This window comes from Protopterus annectens, chromosome 10.part0 (genome assembly GCF_019279795.1).
Source record: "Protopterus annectens isolate FY-2018-M chromosome 10.part0, PAN1.0, whole genome shotgun sequence".
Lineage (NCBI taxonomy): Eukaryota > Metazoa > Chordata > Ceratodontiformes > Protopteridae > Protopterus > Protopterus annectens.
The window spans coordinates 973563844-973587167 of record NC_056744.1 but is presented as its reverse complement, the minus strand read 5'-3'; the positions used below and the strand labels follow the sequence as shown (position 1 = coordinate 973587167).

At 40.3% G+C, this 23324-nt stretch overlaps 1 protein-coding gene across 2 annotated transcripts in view; it reads right to left on the bottom strand.

Annotated features, from left to right (window-relative positions):
- Positions 1-23324, bottom strand: part of KIAA1614 (KIAA1614 ortholog) — an 873679-nt gene that overhangs the window by 636220 nt on the left and 214135 nt on the right. For both annotated transcript variants that reach the window (XM_044085741.1, XM_044085742.1), the window contains exon 3: positions 3503-3566. In XM_044085741.1, the coding sequence (XP_043941676.1) occupies positions 3503-3566 (64 nt within the window). The remainder of the gene's footprint in view (positions 1-3502; positions 3567-23324) is intronic.

Genomic DNA, 23324 nt, shown 5'->3' with positions numbered 1-23324 from the left:
TCAGAAATGCTTGGTCTGGAGATCTAAACCTCTTCTGCAACATAAACAGAACAGTTTGTAGGGACAGATATATCTCGCAGAGGATACTGTTGCTCTGGAATGGATTCCCCAACCACACAGAACAAACTTCAAACCTGTCCATGTTCAAGCACAACTTAGATCTATGGATAAGAAACATAAAATTTACCCAAGGACTGCCCCTGTAATACCAATGGACTTTGGCATCTCCTAAATGTTTTACCCCATGCATGGGTCCCTTCAAATCATCTATGGCATGATCCCATTTATTTCCATTGGGGTACTATATAATTATCGACAATGGGATGGGTAAGGCCATTCTATAAGCAAACGGGATAGGTTAATTTGAGCACAAAAAGGGTAATTGGCTAGACTAAAAATGGCCTACAAGGGCAGCTGGTCTAGTACTTACCTTTGATCCTATAAAAATAGGTAAGAACACTGATTTGGAATTCTATTTGTTTGATGGCTGTGAGGAGGGTTTCAATCATCTGCTCAAGGAGGATCAGCAAAGGGATGAAAGAAGTACCAGATCTCTGGGATGCAGATTCTAAAGGATTAGATACCTTCATATATCTGTGTAACAGGTATGGGTTACCTAACAAAGATTTCCAAAGACAGCTACAATTAGACTACAGTTAAGGCATGAGTTTGAACAGCTCGCCCTCTACCCCCACAGATGAGCAGGTTGCACGTCCAAGGCTGAAAGGAGAAAAAGGACAGTTAGGTAATGGCTTAGTTCTCTTGGTGTGAAGGACAGCTCTGAACTACTTCCCTGAAGAGAACCTGGGGTACAGACAGATGCACACAGAAACAGTTAGCGAAGCTAAAGTGAGGAAATGACCAGATGAAGGAAAAGAAGAAAAGACACTTTTATAGACATGGTGCCTTCCTTGGCTGCTAGTCAACTAAAGCTGTGTCACGGTAGCAGCAGTCACCACTGAAACTTGTCTAAAATAGGACAACAGGCTCTACAAATTGTTGAAGTTGTGAGGAGGCAGATGTGGACTATCAGCATTTATTGATCCTGTAGGGTGGCAGCCGAGTAATGAACAGAATTTAGGATTTTGGGTGCTGGGTTACTAGCTTTGGTATGACGGTAGCATTGTTACCTCACAGCAAGAGGTTCTCCCGTTCGATTCTCGGCTGGGCCTGGGAGTGCCTTCTGTGTGGAGTCTGCATGCCCTCCCCACGGTTGGGTAGCGTTCAAAAGACATGCGTGTGTAAATGGGCGTGCCTTCGTTGAAGGTTGGGCATCGAGCTGACACCTCGGCGTTTCGTAAAAATCTACTGCCAATCATTAGCGGACCGGAGTATCGCTGTGGCGACCACTTACTGGGAAAAGCCAAAAGACAAAAAAAAATAACAACATAAGATTGCAACTGTTTGGCATCATCCCAGATATTCTTCATCTCAGCCATGAAAAGAGGAACTGGTTTGTACAAACATCACTTGGCATTAAGGAAATGATTTTTCTTAATTGAATCATCACTGCATTCATTTTTACTGCCAAGGATAAAATGTTGTTAGCTCTGCATAAGTGAGTGGAGGTGATTTTATTTGGGGGGAAAACATATGCTGGGGAAATTGCTTTAATGGTATAACCTTGGTTTTACCTAGAATCTATGTAAACCTCCATTCATCAGCTAAATAAAATGTTGTCTAGGACTTCAAGTGTCTATGTCAGATATATGAATAAAATGTTTGTTCATATACCACAGTTATTCATATAAAACATATACTAAAATGTTTTATTTAAAAACCAATGACATTATATTAACTCTTTGAATCTGGGTTCCAGCATTTAGGTCACGAGACATTTCCCAGCGAGCTACAACTCTGAAATCAGAAGCCCGCAGCACTGCTTCACCGTAGAGCATAATGGACAAAAATCATAATCACTATGACATTAAACACTGATGAGACACACAGCACATTGCAACGATCCCTAAGGACAGCTACCTAACTGTATTCTAACAACAGAAACAGCCTTGCTGGAAGTGTTATCATTGTTTTGTAAACAAACCTATAGCACAATGATAACAACTATAGCAAGGATTTCTCTATTGTTAGAATACAGCCAGGTAGCTGTCCTTAGGGATCGTTGTGATGTGCCGTGTGTCTCGTGGGCATTTAACGCCATAGCAATTGTGCTTTTTGTCTGTACAGCTCTACAGCAAAGTGGTGCTGTGGGCTTCTGGTTTCACAGTTTTAGCATGCGGGGAAATGTCTCGTGACCTAAATGCCGGAAACCCTTTGAATCCGACAGAGCTCTATAAGGTTTCATTTTAACTTCCAGTCATTATATGGTGAGCCTTTTCTCAAAATAGTTATGAATTTACATTACAAACAAGTACTCATATCCCTAGAACCATAACTGTTCGACTAAAGTATAAAAGCAAAATTGTTCCACACAAACTCAACTTCACGATAGAAGCATTCATTAAATTAAACCTAGAACATGATTTTTAAGTCACAAAACATTCATATCTCTAGAGGCATAACCATTCTATGAAAGTATAAACAGTAGAATTGTTCAGCACAAACTCACCTTCACAGTGGCATCACTCATTATATTCAAAGCCTGAAACAGGATTATGTAAGTCATAATAAACAAGCAAATGATCATTTCTGTAATGTTTAGTAAACAACTTACAGTGATAGCCATTCAAGCTACACAGATGCAGCATTTGTTCATAGGTTCATAGATTAGTACTAGGTTAACTGCTATTGTGAGCCATTTTAAGCCTAGCCAATTATTCCTTGTAAGACTCAAACCCTGTACCTTGTGTTTGTAAGGCAAACATCTTAACCATTAGGCCACCCTCCCAACCCTCAACCAGTTGTTTCCTTTTATGTGCCCTCACTGAATTCTGTCCATATTCCATGCTTGGTGAGATACTTACAGAAACATGAAAGTAATGACCATTTGCATAATTATACACATAATATTTACTTGGTGACTGTATAGATGTTCTAATTTAGACAATCAAGGATCACTGACATTTGTGATGCTCATCATGTATGCTGAATCTTTCAAAACCTTGTAGTTAGCACAGTTTTGTAATTATTAATATACCTATAAAGAAACAATAGTAGAGGTCTACAGAACTCACTCATCTGATCCTTGAGAAATGCCTGAAGGCTTCAGTATGACTTAATGAGTTAATTCTTAAGCATAATAAGCTGCATGAACAATTCCATATCTGTAATAATAAACAGTTCTAGAAATCATACTTCTTAGCTTCAGATTCAAAGTACTCTATGTTACTGGGATGAATCACATAAAATCTATACTCCAATACAGATAAAAAACTGTCAGTGTTTTTACCACTTCTTAGCATACAATCCACACATTGCTTTTTTGCAATCTGAAATATACAACAGACCACTAACAGCTTTGAGTCATCGCTATAAACTGGATTTGATTCAGAACCAGCTATTTTAATGGGGAGGGATGTATATTTTCTCTTCTGTTCCTTACCTTGATCCTTCAGATTCCTGCAAAGAAATGCCAGAGTCCAAGTCACTGTCATTTGGCAATGTTCCTATAAACAAGTAGTAAAGATTACAATGAGATAAGAGCAGCAAGACAAGTCTGTTTTCTTAGATAATATTAAGATGCTGAATTTATGTGACATTACATTGCACAATTGTGACTACAGAGAAGGACAAATTATCAAGTATTCCCTACCTGTGCATCTTTCATTTGACTGTTTCTAGGCCTCTTCTCCTAGCCTGCCACCCCGCCCAACCCAAGCCATCCTGCAGGACTCTGAGGTCTAGCAGGATACTATCTGGTTAAGTAAACAGTCCAATTTATCCTCTAATCTTCCAACGCTAAAGTCTTTTCAAATATCTATGTTGAAATTTGTAACTTTAAATTTGCTAGGCATATCCCTTCTCCTCTTTCCATCTTTCCTTTTGAGTTGCATGGCACCACACTGTCCCCTAAGTGTAATACATACCCAAATCATGTATCAGCTTTCTTACATCCTAGAATGAAAACAGATTTAGTTCCCTTAACCTCTACTCACTGCCCTTTTCATCCATTTACTTTATTACCTTGGCACACTTTCTGTATATCTTCTTGACTTACCTGATATCCATATCCCTTTATGGGCACCAGAGCTGAGCACAGTACTCCTGCTAGGGCATGACTAAGCCTAGCAGAGGGGTAAAATAACCTTTGTGTTCCTGGAGTTTATCCTTCTAAATACCCAGTCTGGAATGTTATAGACCTTTTTTAGGCTTGCCCCCTGCAATAAAAGATCTTTTCTGTTTAATTTTGTTTCAAGGTTATTGCATGAGCCGAATATATATATAGTATATGTGTGTGTGTGTGTGTGTGTGTGTGTGTGTGTGTATATATATATATATATATATATATATATATATATATATTATATATATATATATATATATATATATATATATATATATTATGTATATATATATATATATATATATATATATATATATATATATATATATATATATATATATGGTTCTACCTGACTAGTGAGTTAGGGTTAGGGGGGTTAAGTGAGTTAATGTCAGGTAGAACCATATATATATATACAGAGAGAGAAAGAGCGACAGAGAGAGAATTACAATTAATTTGGCTGAAAACACAAACGAGTGACACATAAATGATAGACAAAAACTGAGCCACTGCATAAACACTTGACTACATAGTTGAGTGAATCGCATTTGGTTGAATTCAAGCTTTGTAACACTGTAGGCATGTAGGAGTGAGCAGGAAAATTTAATGTTTGACTGAAAAGGGGATGTTTGTGAGAATGTGCAAGATTCACTTATTGCGGGTAGTGTGTATGTGGGAGTGTTCAAGAGTTAAGGTGAAATGAAGTGAAAGTATAAATTTAGAGTTGAGCAAGTTTGATGTTTGTGAGTTATGTGTCCCTTTGCCTTGATATGTGGTACTGTCAGGGAAAGAGTTTTTAGTAATGTATAGCATTAGGGTTGGGGTTAGTGCACATGAGTTGCGGGGGTGGTGAATGATTTTGGACTTGTGTTGTTTGGCTTTTTGGATGTAACTCATCATCAGACAAAAGGGTAAAAAAAGAGTCCAGGGGACATTTCAGGAATAGGACATTGCTGGAACTTTCCACCAGCAGAGAAATAATGATGGAACAGAAGCTGCTGCACTTTGTTCTGTTTGTAGATGCAATCAAGTTACAACAAGGCTTGAACCACTGACAGAACAGTTTCTGTAAACCAAAGGGTTAACAGACCACTCATGTGGCATTTGGAGACAGTGATTTAGTCTATCAGCTAATAAGTTGGCTTCCACTGGAATATGGTTTGCTACCAGAAAGTGGTTAAATGACACAGCCCATTATCAAATCCTCGTTTCTCAGCACAAGGAATAATAGCAAGTTCCTCCTTGCTTGTTGATATGCCAAACCACCTCCATGTTGTCAGGGTGTATGACTATCACACTCTGGGGCAGGAAGTCAGGGAAAAGCTTCAATAATAAGAAAGTCTTACTCATCTCCAGAAAACTCATGTCACTTCTGGTCTTTGAATGCAGACAGACACATCAGTTGGTCTGCATAATACTCATCACACCTTAGAGTAGAGTAGCCTGGTCTGTCCTAGTTGGGAAACACACAAGAGGGCTTAAAGTAACAATTACGTATTGCAGCTAGTTGTTGCCTTTTCACTTTTGGCTAACCAAAGTGTATTTTTACATTAGGGAGACTGGGACTGCCATTCTAGTGGCAGTAGTAACTTAGCCTGGTCAGTCTGAATTGGGAAACACAAAGGGAAGCTTAAAGTAAGATTGTTTCATCAGACAGAATGCTTTTTAGGGACTTTGTTGTTTGATGCTAATCTGAATGTGGGAGCTACTTTTGGTATGCTTTATATTAAGAAGTTTCAAGATCATCCATCTCATGGCAGAAGGTGTTTACCTTGTATCTCTGAGGTGGGAAGCACTTCACTGAGCTCAAAGAGTAGTTGTTTATCGGTCAGATGGCACAGGAGTTAGCTTTTGTTGTTTTTTCTTCTGTCTGCTATAAATTAAGTGCATTTGCATGGAGCTGTTCACCACACAGTGGTGGTTAGCAGTACCCTGTATAGTAGCAAACATAAAGCTAGTACTTAGGGCATTAACCTGTAACACAGAAATGATATGCATGGCTCTAAGCATAGGGCAGCTAGTTAGTGTGTAAAACAGTATTCATATCAGATGATAGCACTATCTAACATCTAGTCTTAAACCTAGACGCCACTCAGGTGATCCCTGTAAAAACAAGTTCCTAAACTATATTAGCACAACCCTAATATATTTCCTGACAACATTGGTTTGCAATATCTTAATGTCTCTGTGGCCAGTTTGGTAGATGTGGGCATCCTTTGACAATGCAGCAATTGTCTCATGTACTCAGACAACCTTTTAATACTTAAAGAAACTAACACCATATGCAAGAGATGTACATACATAGCTTTCTTGGAGGCAAAAATATTGCTTACAAACAAGGTTGTTTAGGTCACACACACTACACTCTTTTCACATACCACTCACCACACACAGAGACCTTCTTAGGCTGAGGCAGTTAAAACAAACCTTTCCAAACCTCAAAAATTGCCTAAGCTGTCAAACACCACCACCAGTCCTCAGCAATCATTAAAGCACACCAAACGCTGCAACTAACACCACACATAAGCCTATACCCAATGATCCCCCAAGAACAAATTCCATAAGGCAAGCAAACACTTTACCTAGTACTCTTGGCACAGGGGATTTTATTGCATGATGCACAGATGCCCCTCTCACCAAACTGGACAAGGGAAAGATAAAGGTTAGTTGCATATCTTGAGCTAAGATCCACAATAGCATGCACACACTCGAGTCACTACACCAGAGGTACCAGTATGACTCTATCATAGTCCATGTGGGTGGGGATGACCTGAGATGTACCTCACTGGACTATATAGATCTCTCTTAAAATGTGCCACAGACAGGTAGGTGCCTTGCACTGAGCAGCATTCTAACTTCATGATGCCACAGTATGTTTCTGTTGTGACTCAAGGGGAAGCCAATATCTATCAGTATGAGAAGACATGGTTAATAGACTACATTGTTTTGCCAAGGATGGACTGCATCTGTCACCCCGGGCTTTCAGATATTGGGTAAAACTTTACCCATCCCTCAGATCCTGTTTTCAATGTCAAAATGACAAAACTAACAACATAGCAAAAAAAAAAAACCTCAAAGCAACCTTAAGAGGTGTTACTACTGAATGCTAGGAGCCTAAACAAGAAACTCTATACCCTACAAGCTCTCCTTACTCTAAAGAATGTAGAAATCTGTGCTATTACAGACATTTCATTTAAAGCTGCAAAAAATATTTCAGCAATGCAAGCCTACAGTGCCTTTCACACATTTAGACCAACAGCAGCACAGACAGGGACTAAAGGTGGAGGAGTCTTGATCTACGTTGGCAACAAATACAGCTCCAGGGTGGTTGAACAGGATGATGTCCTTGAGTTCATCCATGTCCAAGTCTCCATTGACAAGGTTCCTTACCAAAATCCTGGCCAGCTACAGGCCACCCTCTATGACCCATCAGAAGCACTTACCATCCAGTCAAATACCCTTCCATGGGAGACTTTAACTACCCATCTATAGACTGAGAAATGTACATTAACTCACAGAACTTCATCAACATAAGCACCCAGGACCAGATAGTGTGTACTCCAAGCAGAGGATCAAAAATATTGGACCTAGTACTTCCCCAGATCCAGCTCTGATGGATCTCTTGCACATCCATAAAACAAACAGCACCAGAAACACTAGATCCAAGGACTTGAACTTTGCCTGCAACATAAATAGAACATGCTGGAGAGACTGATATGTGTCAAAAGGATCTCTGCATTATGGAATAAACTCCCCATCTATGTGAGGAAAAGTTTACCCCAATCCTATTCAAATGAAACCTTGATTATTGGATGGAAAATTGTAGCAATTGCAAATTCACCCCCCCCCCTCTTCTGGCCACCATGTCTCCAATGGACAGAGGCCGACAGTAACTAAATTGATCCCAAATTAACATACCCCTCCCACATAACTCTTAGCTACCTCCTTACTAACATACCCCACCATACAGGTGTCCAAGAAACTCTGGAAAAAAAAACTGTGTTGGGTTGCACGGCTAGGCTTGTAAAGACAGTGGTGGTTGTTAGACTAGTAGAAACCTATGAACCTATAATAATTGACACTGCTGAAATGGGGATTTGGAATGGACTGTGACATGCCAGATTGAGTAAGTGTATTCATTATTATAGATTAAACATGCAGACTCTCGAACATTTACTTTCTGTGACATGAGATCTAATTACTGTGTCCACTGCAATACTGTCATGTAATACTTGGAAAAGGGTATCATCCTGATTTCTGTTGGCATCAGACTCAAGGTTCTGAGGCCAAGAAAGGCTATATCAGATTGCAACTTAAAGGACCAAGACACCAAGTGCTATAGATGCTGCACTATTTCTAAATGTAGATGAGGTCTGCATATTCTTGATTTCAGACTGCAGCTTAGGAATATGAACAGCTGAGAAGGCTCCATCTGAGACTTCATAGTCTTCACTGCAATCTCTAAAAAGTGAACAGCCTGAATTAGCAGTGAATGTCTCCTAACCAAGGAGTAAAGATATCACCTAGAATCTTTGACCACCTTGATATGGAACTGTGCATCATAGAGGTCTAAACAACACATTTGGTCTCAAGTCAGATAACAGCATGGAAGGGTGGGCTGTACAATGACTATCCAGTAAGTTTCTTTGGGATTAAATTGCTTCGGCCACTTAAATTTGAAATGACCCTGAGATCCTTGTTTTTCTTGGTAGTAAAAACATCTGGAAACATTGTCATTTCTGGTCCGGTGAGATATTTTGCATGGAGCCCCTCTCTTTTTTGCTGCAATCTTTTGATAGGCTGTGTTGTCAGACAAGAATAAAGACTGGAATTGGACGAGTGCAGGAAGGGGATTGTAGACCCTCTGAATATTACTCTCCTTATCCACATGTCCTGAGTAATAGCCAGGAAGGTAAAAAGATAACCAACCTCTGACTACATCTAGAGTTGGACAGCCAGGCAAGCTGTCAGGGATTCTACTGCTGACTGCTAAATGTTGGACCACTGCCACCCCGTTGTTGCTCAGTACCTCTGTCTCTGGGGGACATTTTCTTTTTTTTTGGAAGTTACCATGGAAGTGCAGGTTTCCATCTAGATTACTGATCTCATTACTGCTGTCCATATCAGAACCATAAACGGCATACTGTCTGTATCCTAGAAAAGGGGAAATGAGGAGGCTTAATCTTCAGTCCAACAGCTGAAATGATTGGCCTTCTTCCTTCAAATTCTATAGATGAGTCTTAATTTCAGGACCAAAAGAGTGGAGCCTTGAAAGTGTGATTTCATAAATGTCATTTTGGTATCCTCATCAAATTCTGTGTGCCAGAACCTGCCATGCCAATATATAGCAACACTGGAGCCTGCAACTCAGCTCAAACCTTTAGCTGAGTTATAGTCAACTATCATTGCGATGCTGAAATGAATGATGCAATTAACAAGGACCGTATTTTCTGTTTAAGTCTTCGTTCTGGCACCTGTTCCAGTGACTGATGCATTTCACTGACCAGATCTGAATGGAATGTTATCATGTGGGCAAGGTTTCTTTTTTTTCTCTGTATGCTTTTTGCTTCTTTGCTTACTGACTATTAAGCCTCCCTGAGACCATTCATTCCCCAGTACTGGGTGAATCTGGTATAGAGGTGAGACAAGACTGGAGGGGTCATCATCTAGGTAGTCACAGAGGTGGTGTGCACTCTCACTAGCATTCCAACAAGGATGGCATTTCTAATGAAGTCCTTATCCCACCTCTGCATCACCATGGGACATCCTATGTCTGCCCCGTGCATGTGCATTCCTTCACCCACTTATAAGGGCTATCGTCACCACCAACGTAGGATGGACAAACCTGCAGCTTTGGACCTGGCCTTTCTGGTACCGTGCAAGCCTCCATGTGCATAATGGCAATTGTCCATCTGAGGCAGCCACTCCCTCCCCCAGAATGAGCAAACCATCATCTTCTACTGCCCAAGTGAGGTCATCTGTGTTATAGTCTAGGCTTTATCGCCTCTATGCCACAGGCTGGGTATGTATGCATGGTAGTTTGTAACTCTGAAGTAGATCACTGAGGACACATAAAACCACTTTCTGAGACAGTCCTCATTCCTGAATTCCTTATCAGGTGGATAAAGTTCTGCATTTTATTTACAGGCTTAAGCATCTCCAACCAACAAGTACAGTCTTTAGGTACACAGAGAATAGGTGCATAGGTAGTTACCAAGCATGCAGTCATCGTGGAAGCATACCGGGCACTACATAAGCTACCTATAGCACTGGGAAGCATGCAGTCATCATGGAAGCATACCAGGTACTACATAAGCTAGCTATAGCACTGAGAAGCCACCAATTTTCCCAACTACCCCAGAGCACTGCTTGATTATGTGACTTTCTCAGAGTCACAGATTAGGCAAATGGAGACTTAGGGAATCAAACCCTGGACTACAGGAACTTGTTAAAATCTCAAGGCCACAACCTTCTGAGCTAGCTGCAAGAATTCTACCTGGTTTCCTCAGAAAGAGAGCCAGAGTATTCAGGTTTTTCCAAGCCATGCTGGTGGAAACATGTAACATAGGCATCAGTGAGGGGACCAGCCAAAAAGACTGCTCAGTAGAAAAAAATGCCTGTTGCAATGTCCTCCATGATAATGACACTGATCATTAGGCCGTCCCCTTTCTGTGGCATCATTAGCATTTCTTCCCCAAACTATGGGTCATCTGGTTGAGAAGAAGGGTAATGGGCATCCTGATCATCTTTCATTCTGGGTATGAGAGGCTAAGGATTGGAGTCTATGTGCTTCCTCTTGCATGTGTGCTTTCGGTCTTTGAAGGTGATGAGTCTGAAGATGAAGAGAAAGTACATTTTAGGCTGGCATTTCCATGGCAGAACCCTATATCCCGCTGGAAAACAAGTGGGATAGCCATAGACTTGTGAAGAATCCAGTCTGTTGGGAGGTGTTTGTTTCAACATTTGAAGGTGAGTAGAGACCTCAGCTGGAAAATGTAGGGGTGCCTGCAACACAAGGCCAAAGCTGAATAATCTTCAACACCAGCAACTGGAAGGTTGACTTCACTGACACTAATGCCAACAGACATTGAGCATGGCCCCAGTATATCAACCTCCAGCATCAGTACTGGCAAAACCATCAGCATCGGCAGAGGCAATACCAAAGTCATCACCAAAGGTGGCTCAACTGATGGATGAATCATCAATGTTAACAACTGTAGGTATGAGACCAGCCCTATAACTTCCATCAAGAAATATTCAGATATCAACATCAACGTTATGTGGATCAATATCAGCAGCCATAAAATTAGTACCACGTTAACACCACTGCTGACCTATAGGAAGGAGACAATATATAACACAGACCCTATATGACCCGGAAGCAGTTTGGGATGGGGCCAAAGTATGGCATCAACAAACTTATTCCAATAAAGAATAAGCAGCAGTAAATGAAAAGGTTTGCTTATTTTGGTCTAGGACTTAATAATTGAGAATAATCAATAATTTTCCACAAACACTCTACTGTCACTGTATCAGTATGTATCAGTATGTTAGATTTGGGGGCTAATTTTACCACAAATCAGAAAGTAGTCTGGTATAATTTCTCAGATGTGTGTACACTGAAGCATGACAAAAGAGATCTGGAGAGGAAGGTCCCAGGAGATGCATTACAGGATAAGAAAAAGGACTCAGTATACTGGGAAAGTTTCAGGTGTTAAACTATCATAATGTATTTCAGCATTAGTCATATTGTCAATAAGAGTGGACCTTCTCATACTAGATACTTGCTTTTAATTAACAAGTGTCAGCATCCAAAACAGAGGACAAAATCCTCGCTGACATCTTAGTGGTATTCCCCAGCTTTTACTGATCTGTAGCCACACAGAATTATCCAGGACAGAGACTGAACAGTAAATTATTATGTAGTCAGAAAATAAATGAACTCTAACTAACAGAAAATCAACCTGCAAGCAGAGATTCAGAGGTGCCTACTGATCATATAATGCAAGAGATGAAACTTAAGGACATGTCATGAGGAGAATGCCACAGACTTACTGACAAGAACATTCAAACTTAGAGCTCTACAGTAAAAAATGTAATGCAGTCATTTAAAAGAACTACTGGAAGCTCCCATCAGCTCAAGACTTTCAAAAAAGCAGCATGACAGAAAAGTCACTCCTTTGTAACTAATGCTTATTAGCACAATCATGAAAAAGTGTTATTTTTCAAACAAAATCAGCAATCAAAAATACAAATATCACTAATCCAAGTAGACTTCACCAACCCATCCCCAGACCCTTATTTCTTGAGTGAGTGTGTGTGTGTGTGTGTGTGTGTGTGTGTGTGTGTGTGTGACACACACACACACACACACACACACACACACACACACACACACACACACACACACACACACACACACACACACAAACACACACACAACCGCGCGCACACAGACAAAGAGAGACGCGCGTGTGTGTGTAGACATATATACACTGTTTGTGGCAGAGCAACAGTATAAGGAGTCTAGCAAAAGGCAATAACAGTAAGTGCAGCAAAGGCTAAAGCTGAAAGGCAGTAAAAAGAAAAAATGAAGAAGAGAAGCAAGAGCCTTTTTAGATCTACAGTAGAAAGAACAAAAGAAGGCACAGAACTGGACGGGCGAAGCAAAAAGTTGGGAGAGACCTCATAGAAGATGAGCGAAAAGCAGAGGTACTGAATGAGTAGTTTGCTTCTCTTCATAAAAGAAAGCAAGGGGAGGGTTTTACATTGAGAAGGAGGCAGGGCAGAATGAACGTAGTGGAGAGACACCAGTATAAACAGGGAGGAGGTTCCGAAGGAGGTGGCTGCTCTTAGAGAGGATAAAGCAATAGGACCAGGTGAGCTAGTTCCTTGAAGCCTCATAAACCTGGACAGCATGTTGAGAAACGACCTGAAGGAGATCTTCATCGATTAGAGCAGAAGTGTCACAGGGCTGCAAGATAGCAATTGTGACACACTTACAAGGGGGGCAGAAAAACAGCATGACACTGCAGCCCCATTAGCACAAAAGCATTGCCAGGAAACGTCATGGACAGAATTCTCAGGAGAGGTCTAGAGGACAATAATTTCCAAGACAGTGACCAAGATGGTTTCATGGGCAGAAGATGCTGCCAATCAATCTGATCCAGTTTTAATGACTGGACTAAAAGAGAATTTAACTGCAGAAAACTGGAGAAGGTAGGAAAAGAACCAAGACTGTGGAATTTGACAGATGGATGGCTGAATCACAGAACACAGATGGTTGTGATGACAGGAACAATATCAGGATATGCGAAAGTGACTAATAGGGTACCACAGGGGATATGAACACGCTCAGCAAGTTGGTAGAATGGTGGAAGCTGAGGTATAGTGCAAGCAAATTCAAAGTACTTAACTTGGGCGACAACAACCTTTATTTGAAGTATCAGCTGGGGGGACTGGAACTGATGGCAACAGAGCAGGGAAAGGATCTATTTAGGAGTGTTGATCTCACCTAGACTGAGCAAATGAGAGACAAGTGAGAGGGCAGTGACACCTGCAAACAGAATGTTAGGGTGTGTCTTCACAGGATAGATTCTAGAACAAAGAAGTAGTGCTTCCACTCTAAAGGCTCTTGGTCAGACTATACCTTGAGTAGTGCCTACAATGCTTGGGATCAGGTGAGTAGCAAGGGTTTGGTGAAGTTGGCAGCTGCCCTGGGCACTAAGTGTCAATGGTGCAATTAACTGTACTGGCAGGGCTGAAGTGCTGAACTCAAACAGAGAGAACATTTGCTATCCTACTCCTCAACTTACTCAAGAAATGACCGTAATGGAGGGGAAAGAATATGACCACAGGCTAAGAAAGCTTCATCTCTTCTCATTTTGGAACCAGAAGACACAGGGGGGACACAATATTGGTGGACAAGCTCATGACAGGGAGAAGTGCAGGGATTGTTCTGAAAAGGAAAGACAGAGGAGGAGTCAGAGGCAGCAGACAACAGACACTAACTAACCCCTGGATCTCATGAGATCATTGTCCTCTAAAAAAATAGGATGGTAGAAAGGTATGAACAGAGGAGAGTGGGAATATTATAACTTAAAAGGGAAGACTAGGAAATGTATTATCTCTATCTACCCAAGCAAATGTAAAGTAATGTAATGTAACTTTGAGATTACTGTCTTTCAGAAAAGGAGAAGTCCTTGAGATACCTGCAATCTCAGTCCTTACTTATAAAACAAAGGAGCCACACATAAGTGATTGCACATTACAGTGTCAGTCACTGTTCCATCACATGGAAGCCTAGCACCCAAAGAAATCTATTAAATCAGGAGATATGAATCCCTGACAGGTGAAGATTCTGATTTTCTGATTTTTATCTTTGAAAAATATAAAACCTTTTATGAAAGGCTAGAAGGAGTATCCAACATGCTCCTGGCCAATAAACCAAATTAATAAAATCAACAGTAATTACATTTTACATATTAAACCAATTCTCATAGCACCCATAAATTAGTCCAAAGCAATAGCTGTAGCCTCTACAGAGTTTCAGCAAACCCTGTGCTCATAGAGCCTGCTGCATCAAAATCTGCGATTATCCACATGCTGATTGGAAGGAGCAATCAGCGTTTCCTTTGTAAATCCAGTATTACCAATATGAATAACTCTGGTTACAGCAAAACAAATACCAAGCAAAATGTAGTCAGAACTTCATATAAACACAAGGTCCCCAAAAGTTGCACACATACGTACATGTAAGCTGCTTTCTGTGCAGCTTTAGATCCACAGACCCCAATGAAAGCAGTTTAGATAACAGGATGCACACTAACATCCCATTATAGACTTATTGTTTAACAATAAATAATAAGGTTTGTGTGGGCAATATTTCTTTTGATGTGTGTTGGAGAGCCTCTGTTTATATGAAAACAGTGACTGATTAACCCTGACCATGTTGTTTTTGTGCTGTCTGTGGTTCAGAAATGAATACAAGTATATGTAGTTTTGGAAACACAGATAGCGCAAAATCAGTAATAAAAAGAGAAATGAAAGCTGCATTTTAGCATGTACTGTGGGAACCTCAGCACATATATGACCTACATAAGCACAGTACATCAGTCAGACATCAACTACAAGATATGAGACACAGATGATTAAAGTTCCTTCATACAATTTCATTATTTTAAAATGTAAGTGGCTTCTTTTCTTAAATAATGGTATTGTAAAATTGTAATAACCCACTCCTGTGTGTGGGTAATGCCAAAATCAAACAATGTCATCTATGTATATATCCAGTATTACCCACACCTAGTCAAAGATATTGTTAAACTATACGTGTTTGAAGTTCTAATACCCAGACATAGCTCTACCCATTGAGACTACACCTCAGAAGCATAAAATACCACTACACATTATAGAAGTAATTAATCAGTCAGACTCAGACCTGCAGCAAAACCCTTGGGCCTCATATTTAACATAATCGGTTATAATTCATTTTTCCTTGAACTGGCCTTTTGTCTGTGTTGTGATTTTATGGAATCTGAAATAAAAATTACATGATTTACTGACACTGACAACTAGGCAAATTTGATGACATGGATGATAATGGCCAGCATTATTAATTAAACAGGAATAAAAAAAAAATCCTTACTAAGCTATAGATCAGATACCAACTCCGAGATCGCACTACAGTGGGAGAAAAGAGGAAAGTTCACCATGGTGGCCAAGTGGTTACTTTCCTGGGGAGAAAACACAGTGTTCCAGGAGTCCCCTCCCCTCCTGTTGGGTTCCCTGTAATGCAGAGAAAACAGTGCAGTCCTGATTCAGTCACCTGGTCTCTTTTGTTTGATAAAATCCATCTAACTTTCATTTAGGAGAGAGATGTTGGCATCTCTCTCCTAAATGAAAGTTAGATGTCATCTCTCTCCTAAATGAAAGTTAGATGGATTTTATCAAACAAAAGAGACCAGGTGACTGAATCAGGACTGCACTGTTTTCTCTGCATTACAGCGAACCCAACAGGAGGGGAGGGGACTCCTGGAACACCGTATTTTCTCTCCAGGAAAGTAACCACTTGGCCACCATGGTGAACTTTCCTCTTTTCTCCCACTGTAGTGCGATCTCGGAGTTGGTATATTTAGTTAGGGCAGCTGTGGGGTGCATAGCCCTCCACATGGGGGGATGTGGGAGACAAAGCCCTCCACTTTGGTAGGTTAATTTGTTTATATTTCTAATTTCATTGTTGGTGGCCAAGTGGTACTTACCCGGAGATAAAAATACAATGTTCCGGAAGTTCTTGATTTTAAACATTCGACAATATGATCTCACTGTTATGAAAGGCAACGAAAAGGTAAGTTGACGTTATGAAGTAGATATATATATATATATATATATATATATATATACATATACATATACACATATACATGTACACACACACACACACAAACACACACACACACACATATATATATATATATATATATATATATATATATATATATATATATATGAAACAAACCCAGTTCCTACCTTAAGTCAGCAATGTTGATTGTCAGATATTTAAAGTGCCCCTCCACTTACATACAAACAAAGCACTATTTAAGAATAATTCCATTTTACACCTGAAACTATTTTGATTTGTTTTTTTTTTTTTGTGAAATTCCGTATTACTTCTTTATTCTGTTTGCCCTATCAGATGTTGCATGATGGAAACAAGAAGGGCTAAAGATGTTTGAGGCACAAGCTACCATGAGAAAACAGGGTAATTTGGTAGGTCACTGAATCTTGTTATAAGGCCAAGAAAAAGTTGCAAACTTAGCTAATTGTGTTTAGTAATCGCAGGAGATCAGCATCACACTGCAGGTAATTGGCAGCACTAAATGGTACAGCCTGAAGCTACAATTCTGAGTCAAACAAAAGTGGGTCTTTTGAGCTTATTTGTTGATAAGTCTAAGCAATGGGTATGGTTAGGACTAGCTCACATAAGTAAGGTAGACAGGGGGACTAATCCCCTCGCATTACCCTAACACTAACCCTAACCTTACATAATATGTTACTAAAAACCCTTTCCCTAACAGTACCACTGCACAAGACAAAAGGACACACAAAACACACACACACACAAAACATGCATAACACTGACTATCCCCTTACCAAACACTTACTATAACCCTAAACCACAAACACATGCTTATTCACAACTGCTATAACACATTCTTACACATCTTCACAATCACCATTTTTTTATTCAAACATTAAAGTTCCTGAGTCCTCCTGCTTACCCACATTATATAAAACTAAATTTAACCATATGTGATTCACACAACCAAGCATTCACTCATCTGTACATTCTCTGTTCTTGACATCCACAAAAACTTTTTGGGTCTATATTAGAACACCGAACATTCAAAATGTCGAGTGTTCTAATATCGAACCCTATCAATCGAAAATTCAAAACATCGAGCATTCAGAACAGTAAATATTTTCCTAGGGAAAAAAAATTTGCTGTTCCAAAACACATACACACAACACAAGCACACCAAACAAACAGCAATCCACACACATACACCTAAACTCTTACACCTAACCCTACACTAAACTATACATACACCACTAACTATCCACTTACCTTAACCCAAACCCTAACCCTAGGGTCCGTCACTATCGCACAGTCACCTCACCTGCGCCCTAACCCACCTACCGCGCCCTAACCCTCATGTCCACACAATCGCACACTTACCTGACCCGCGCCCTAACCCTAACTCACCTAACCCGCCCTAACCCTCACATCCACACAATCGCACACTTACCTGAACCCAACCCGTAACTTTCCACCAGAGCGCTGAAAATACCAAAGCAACAGAAACGGACAACCGAATTCTTTCCCTAGGAAAAAATTTGGTTTTCTGTTTCTTCGATATTTTCAGCATTCGCTGAAAACGGATCGATATTAGAACACTCGACATTTTGAATGTTTGGCATTCTAATATAGACCCAAACTTTTTTACCAAATATGTATTCATATCTCTCAACTGTCCAGACATTCACAGAATGTCCACATTTTTGCTTCATATTTTTAGTCTATTCTTCATAAAATTTGTGTTTTTTTCTGGAAAATCACTGAGTACTGAAGTCACTGAACAATGGCACACATTTAAATTTCAAAATTCATGTCCTTTTGGAAAAAGCATGCTAATACAAAACCTGGTATTTTTTGCAACTTTCAAAACTGTCCCCCCATTACTTTTGGCTTTGTCTAGATTTCTTGTGTTCTGAGGTTGAGAGGTATGTGGGTAATGGAGAATTTTACCTTTTGAATTACAACACATACATACATACATACATATGAATCCAGAGACTGCAAAATGCTCTTCACCTCACGACTGGATGTCTAGGTCTCTGTGACTATCGCCATATCAAAATAGCATTGTACCATGAGGAGGTAACCCACCATGTGGCCAAGCTGTTCAACATTCCCATGTTACTGTATTAAAATCATTCAGATGTAAGCATTTATGATAAAGCGGATTTCAGCGCCTCTTAAACAGAAACATCCAAAAGTGCTTATTTTCTTTCTTGCAAGTTTTGCTTAGCATCTCTTCTTCAAGCGTCTGATGCACATTTTATAAGTTTTGTGCCAAGCAGTAAGACAGTTCCTACCCGCTGTCTGTTAACTACAGTATTACCTATCACTATTTTAAAGGAATAATAAAATTAAAAAAATAAATGTACACAGCTACAAAACATGAGGTAAGTCACTTTCATGCTACAAATAAAACAAGACAGATTTAATAGTCACTCTAGACGCTTCTTCTCAGTACCCTTAGATTGTATAGCCAGTTTACCTAAAACTTCCGTCCCTACACATTTAACATAATCCTTCCTGTAGACAGGTTATTATCAGAGACACTTGAGAAGGATAGTCTAAATGTACTGCTTAAGCAGCAAGCAATTATAAACATTCAGTTAGCTACAGAAGCCCTGTTTCCCAGCTAGCATACATTACATATTTTCAAGGCAAAATAAAAAAATAAATGAAAATAATATTTAAAGTTATAAAGGCTGCCTCAAATCCAGTTAACAGAAACAAATTACCTTAGGTGTGTGATTTTCCTTACATCTTTTCACACAATAGCCAACCAAAATATCCCTTACTGAGCTGTATTAGCTCCATCCGCCTCCAACCAGATTCCCAAGTCTCAGGTAACTTGCCCTGCCTAAGCAACAAAAGACTACAGTAATTCAGCTAGCAACATATCTTCTTCCTAGCTGGTAACAATCACATAGGTTCATAGGTAGGTACTAGGCTATTGGCCCAAGGGCCTACGTAAGCCTAGCCATCAAGGTTCCCTGGCTTACGCCACCCAAGAAAGTTATTTTCCTGTGCCACTGTCAAACAGAGACACAGAAGTGATCCCCGGGGTGTATTTCCCATTTCCCATCCACTCATCAAGATTTTTCTTGAAGAGTGCTAATGAAGAACTTTGCTTGACATAGATGGGTAGCCTGTTCCAGAGTATGGGAAGTCTCTGGGACAGGAATCTATCCCTCCAGCATGTCCTGTTTATTGTGGTGACAAGGTTTAGGTCCCTAGAGCATGTAGCTCGGAGGGATTGGGATTTCTTTAGGTGTAGCATGTCCATAGCCTTTTAAAACAATATATATCACACAAAACATTTACTCAGTCCCACAATTTACATTAACAATTAAACTGAGTCAGACTAGATTCCGTTCTGACTTTGCAGGGACTGTCTTGTCAGTCCACCATACTCTGTATGATTTACATCCTATGAGTGTGACTCTTATCAGAGTTGTGTTTCTGAAACATAATCATTCACCTTATGAACCAGCAGTCACACAGCAGGCAAGAATTCATAATAGGTTTATAGGTAAGTACTAGACTATCTGCCCAAGGGCATATGTAAGCCTAGCCAGAATGTGTTGGCTTTCGCCGCCCCCTTAGATTAGTTCCCTGTGCCTCTATCCAGCAGAGCCATTAGTTCCCTGTGCCTCTGTCCAGCAGAGCCACTGCAGTGATCCCCGGGGTAAACCTTCTGTTTCCCATCCACTCATCAAGGTTTCTCTTGAAGAGTGTTAGTGAGGGGCTCTGCCTAATGTAGATTGGAATCCTGTTCCAAAGCATGGGGAGTCTCTGGGACAGGAATCTATCCCTCCAGCAAGTCCTATTTATTGTTATGGTGAGGTTTAGATCCCTAGAGCGTGTGGCTCTCGGGGATTTGTTTTTTTTTTAGGTGGAGCATGTCCATCAATTCTGGGTTGGACATGGCCGTGTATGTCAGGCAGAGATCACCTCTGATTAGGCAGTATGCAACTGAGTACAGCTGGAGTTTCTTCAGTCAGGCTGCATAAGGCATCTGTTTGAGGCCAGTAATCCTCTTGGTGAGGTACTTCTGTGGTCTTTCCAGCTGTTGCAGGTGTCTTGTAAGGTATATCCCAAATAGGGTATTGTACTCTATGATGGGTCTGCTGAGTGATGAGTAGAGGGGCACAATAACCTCTTTCTAGATGAGAACCCTTTTGTGATTGGGTGGGCCACATAGACGGATTTTCTAACCACCTTGGCAATATGATTATCAAAGGAGAGATTGCTATCCACTTGGGTCCCCAGATCCCTTATTTCATTTTATGTATTTAGAGGACTGCCACGTATGTGGTAGTTCATGGGTACTTTGCTTTTTCCAAAGGGGATGACTATGCACTTTTTGGCATTTAGCTTGAGGCCATGATTTTGACACCAGGTATCCGTCTCAGTGAGACCCTTCTGGAGGATGTCTGTATCAGCCGGAGAGTCAATTATGGCCCCCAGTTTGCAGTCGTCTGCGGAGTTGGTCAGCCATAGTCCTCCTGTGCTTGCCTGTACATCTGAGAAGTATATACTGAACAGGAGGGGTTCCAAGACTGAGCCCTGGGGTACACCACTTGTAACTGGTTTAGTTGGACCTAGAGCCTGCAACTCTCATCGTGTGGGTTCTATCCATAAACCAATTGGCAACCCATCTCATGACGTAGGGGTTTATGTTCAGGCTGGTGAGTTTGTCTATAATACCAGAATGGGGAATGGTGTCAAAAGCCTTTGCGGGGTCTAGGTAGGCTGTGTGGGCCTTCTTTCCCTCATCTAAAGTCTTGGTAACTGTCTCAAAGAAGTCCACCAGGTTTAGGAGGTACGATCTGCCCTTAACAAAGCCAACCTGGGTAGGGTCCAATGTTTGGAGGTTCCCAATGTCTTTGTTAATGAGTTCCATGATGATGCGCTCCATTGCCTTGCAGACCAGGCTAGTCAGGCTTATAGGGTGATAGTTCCCAGGGTCCACTGTGGCTCCACCTTTGTGGAACGGGATAACTGTTGTTGTGTGCCACTCTATGGATACATAGCCTGTAGTGAGGCTGAGTTTGAACAGTGTGCATAGGTGAGGGGTTAGTTCATTTTGGAGTTTTGTAGTAAGATTCCTCCTATTCATTATACCATCTACAAACAACATATGTAGCAGATGCTAGCTCCACTATGGTACATGAAAGACATTGTTTATCTGTGCCTACGGCAGCACATCGTCTCTGGGAGAGGAAGACTTAGCAGAGAAAGCCTACTAAGAATTTCAGATAGGAGAGGAAAAAAAAGCTGGAAACACTGGGGTTGCACAATTTTAAAGAATGAAAGAATCAGGGGGATATAATATGAAACAAACATGATGTCAACAGTTAATTGAGTGTATGCATTTAAGGAAGGATAGAGGGAGAATAAATAGTAAAAGACAGTATCTGAAATATAAAGCATGTTTCCTGAGACAGTGGTAAGTAAATGAAATCTGTCAGAGAAAATTATGGGGAGGAGGAGTTGGTGGGTGTGGAATGTATGGAACCAACAAATCAGAGCTGGAAGGGTATGGACAACTTTCAAAGGGCTGGCTGTGGCAAATGGGCAGATTCAAAAGACAGTTGTTCTTCTATCAGCTTAATCACACATTCATATGCAACCATACGTAAATTAGTATTTAATATTCTCAAAGTGTGGTTAACTGTGATTCATGATAACATGTTAACTGTAATTGTAGAGGCCAAATGTTTATGCAGCCACTAGTTTGTCCATTAGACAAAGAACAGCATGCATAGAGCCAGCACAGCTAACAGCTGGCTTAGTGGAGAAACTGGTAGCATGAACAGAATGGTATTGCAGACAGGCTAGGTAAAAGTCCTAAGGGGGCCACATGCTTTTTTCCCTTGTATGTCTGTATGCTCTTTGAGTGTGGGAGGTTTGCATAAAGGTGAAAGTGTTTACCTTACAGACAGAAGGTGCAGGGTTTGATTCTTACATGAGGTAATTGTCTAGGCTTAAAATGGCCCGCAAGGACAACTAGCCTAATACGAATATGTGAACCTATACACATGTCACTTATCCTAAAGATACATCTGCAATGGAATAACATTTAATCATCATTCCTGTGCATCCCTTCTTACAGTGAATGCATCATGAATCCTATTCTTGAAGTAATCTACACACACAACTCTACTATCTACATGTGTTTACTTGAATTTCTCAGCAATATGAATAATAAGTTCTGCAATGATATAATTTGCATTTTGAGAATACAGTGTGCACATTTGGTTTATTAGGTCCAATGATGCTGCTTTGCATTCTTAAGACAGTCCTAAAATATTTTTACACAGGAAAATTGCATGTCTCCCATGATGCCACAATAAAGGAATGTTTGCAAAGCTTATTTCACACTAGAGCAATAGTTACTTGATCATATTTCACTTGTTCAAATAAATTTGTTCAAATTTACCTTTTATTACACATCAGGGTGTACATTCTTTGGTACAGGTAAGCACTTTCATTTATTTATTTACTGACATTTGATAACCGGGAAAGTTAGAGTGGGTGGGAGCCCATTTTCAGCAGAGACCCCGGAAGAAAAGCTCCAAAGTATTACAAAACTTTTTAAGTACAATAATTTTACAATCTTCAAAACTAATACAAAAAAACAACTACAGTTAATTATACAAAATTGGACATAATGTGAAAACATTAGTTCAGAACAGATACAAGTTACATAGGTTCATAGGTAGGTACTAGGCTGTTGGCCCTAGGGCCTATATAAGCCTAGCCAAAAGGTACCCTGGCTTT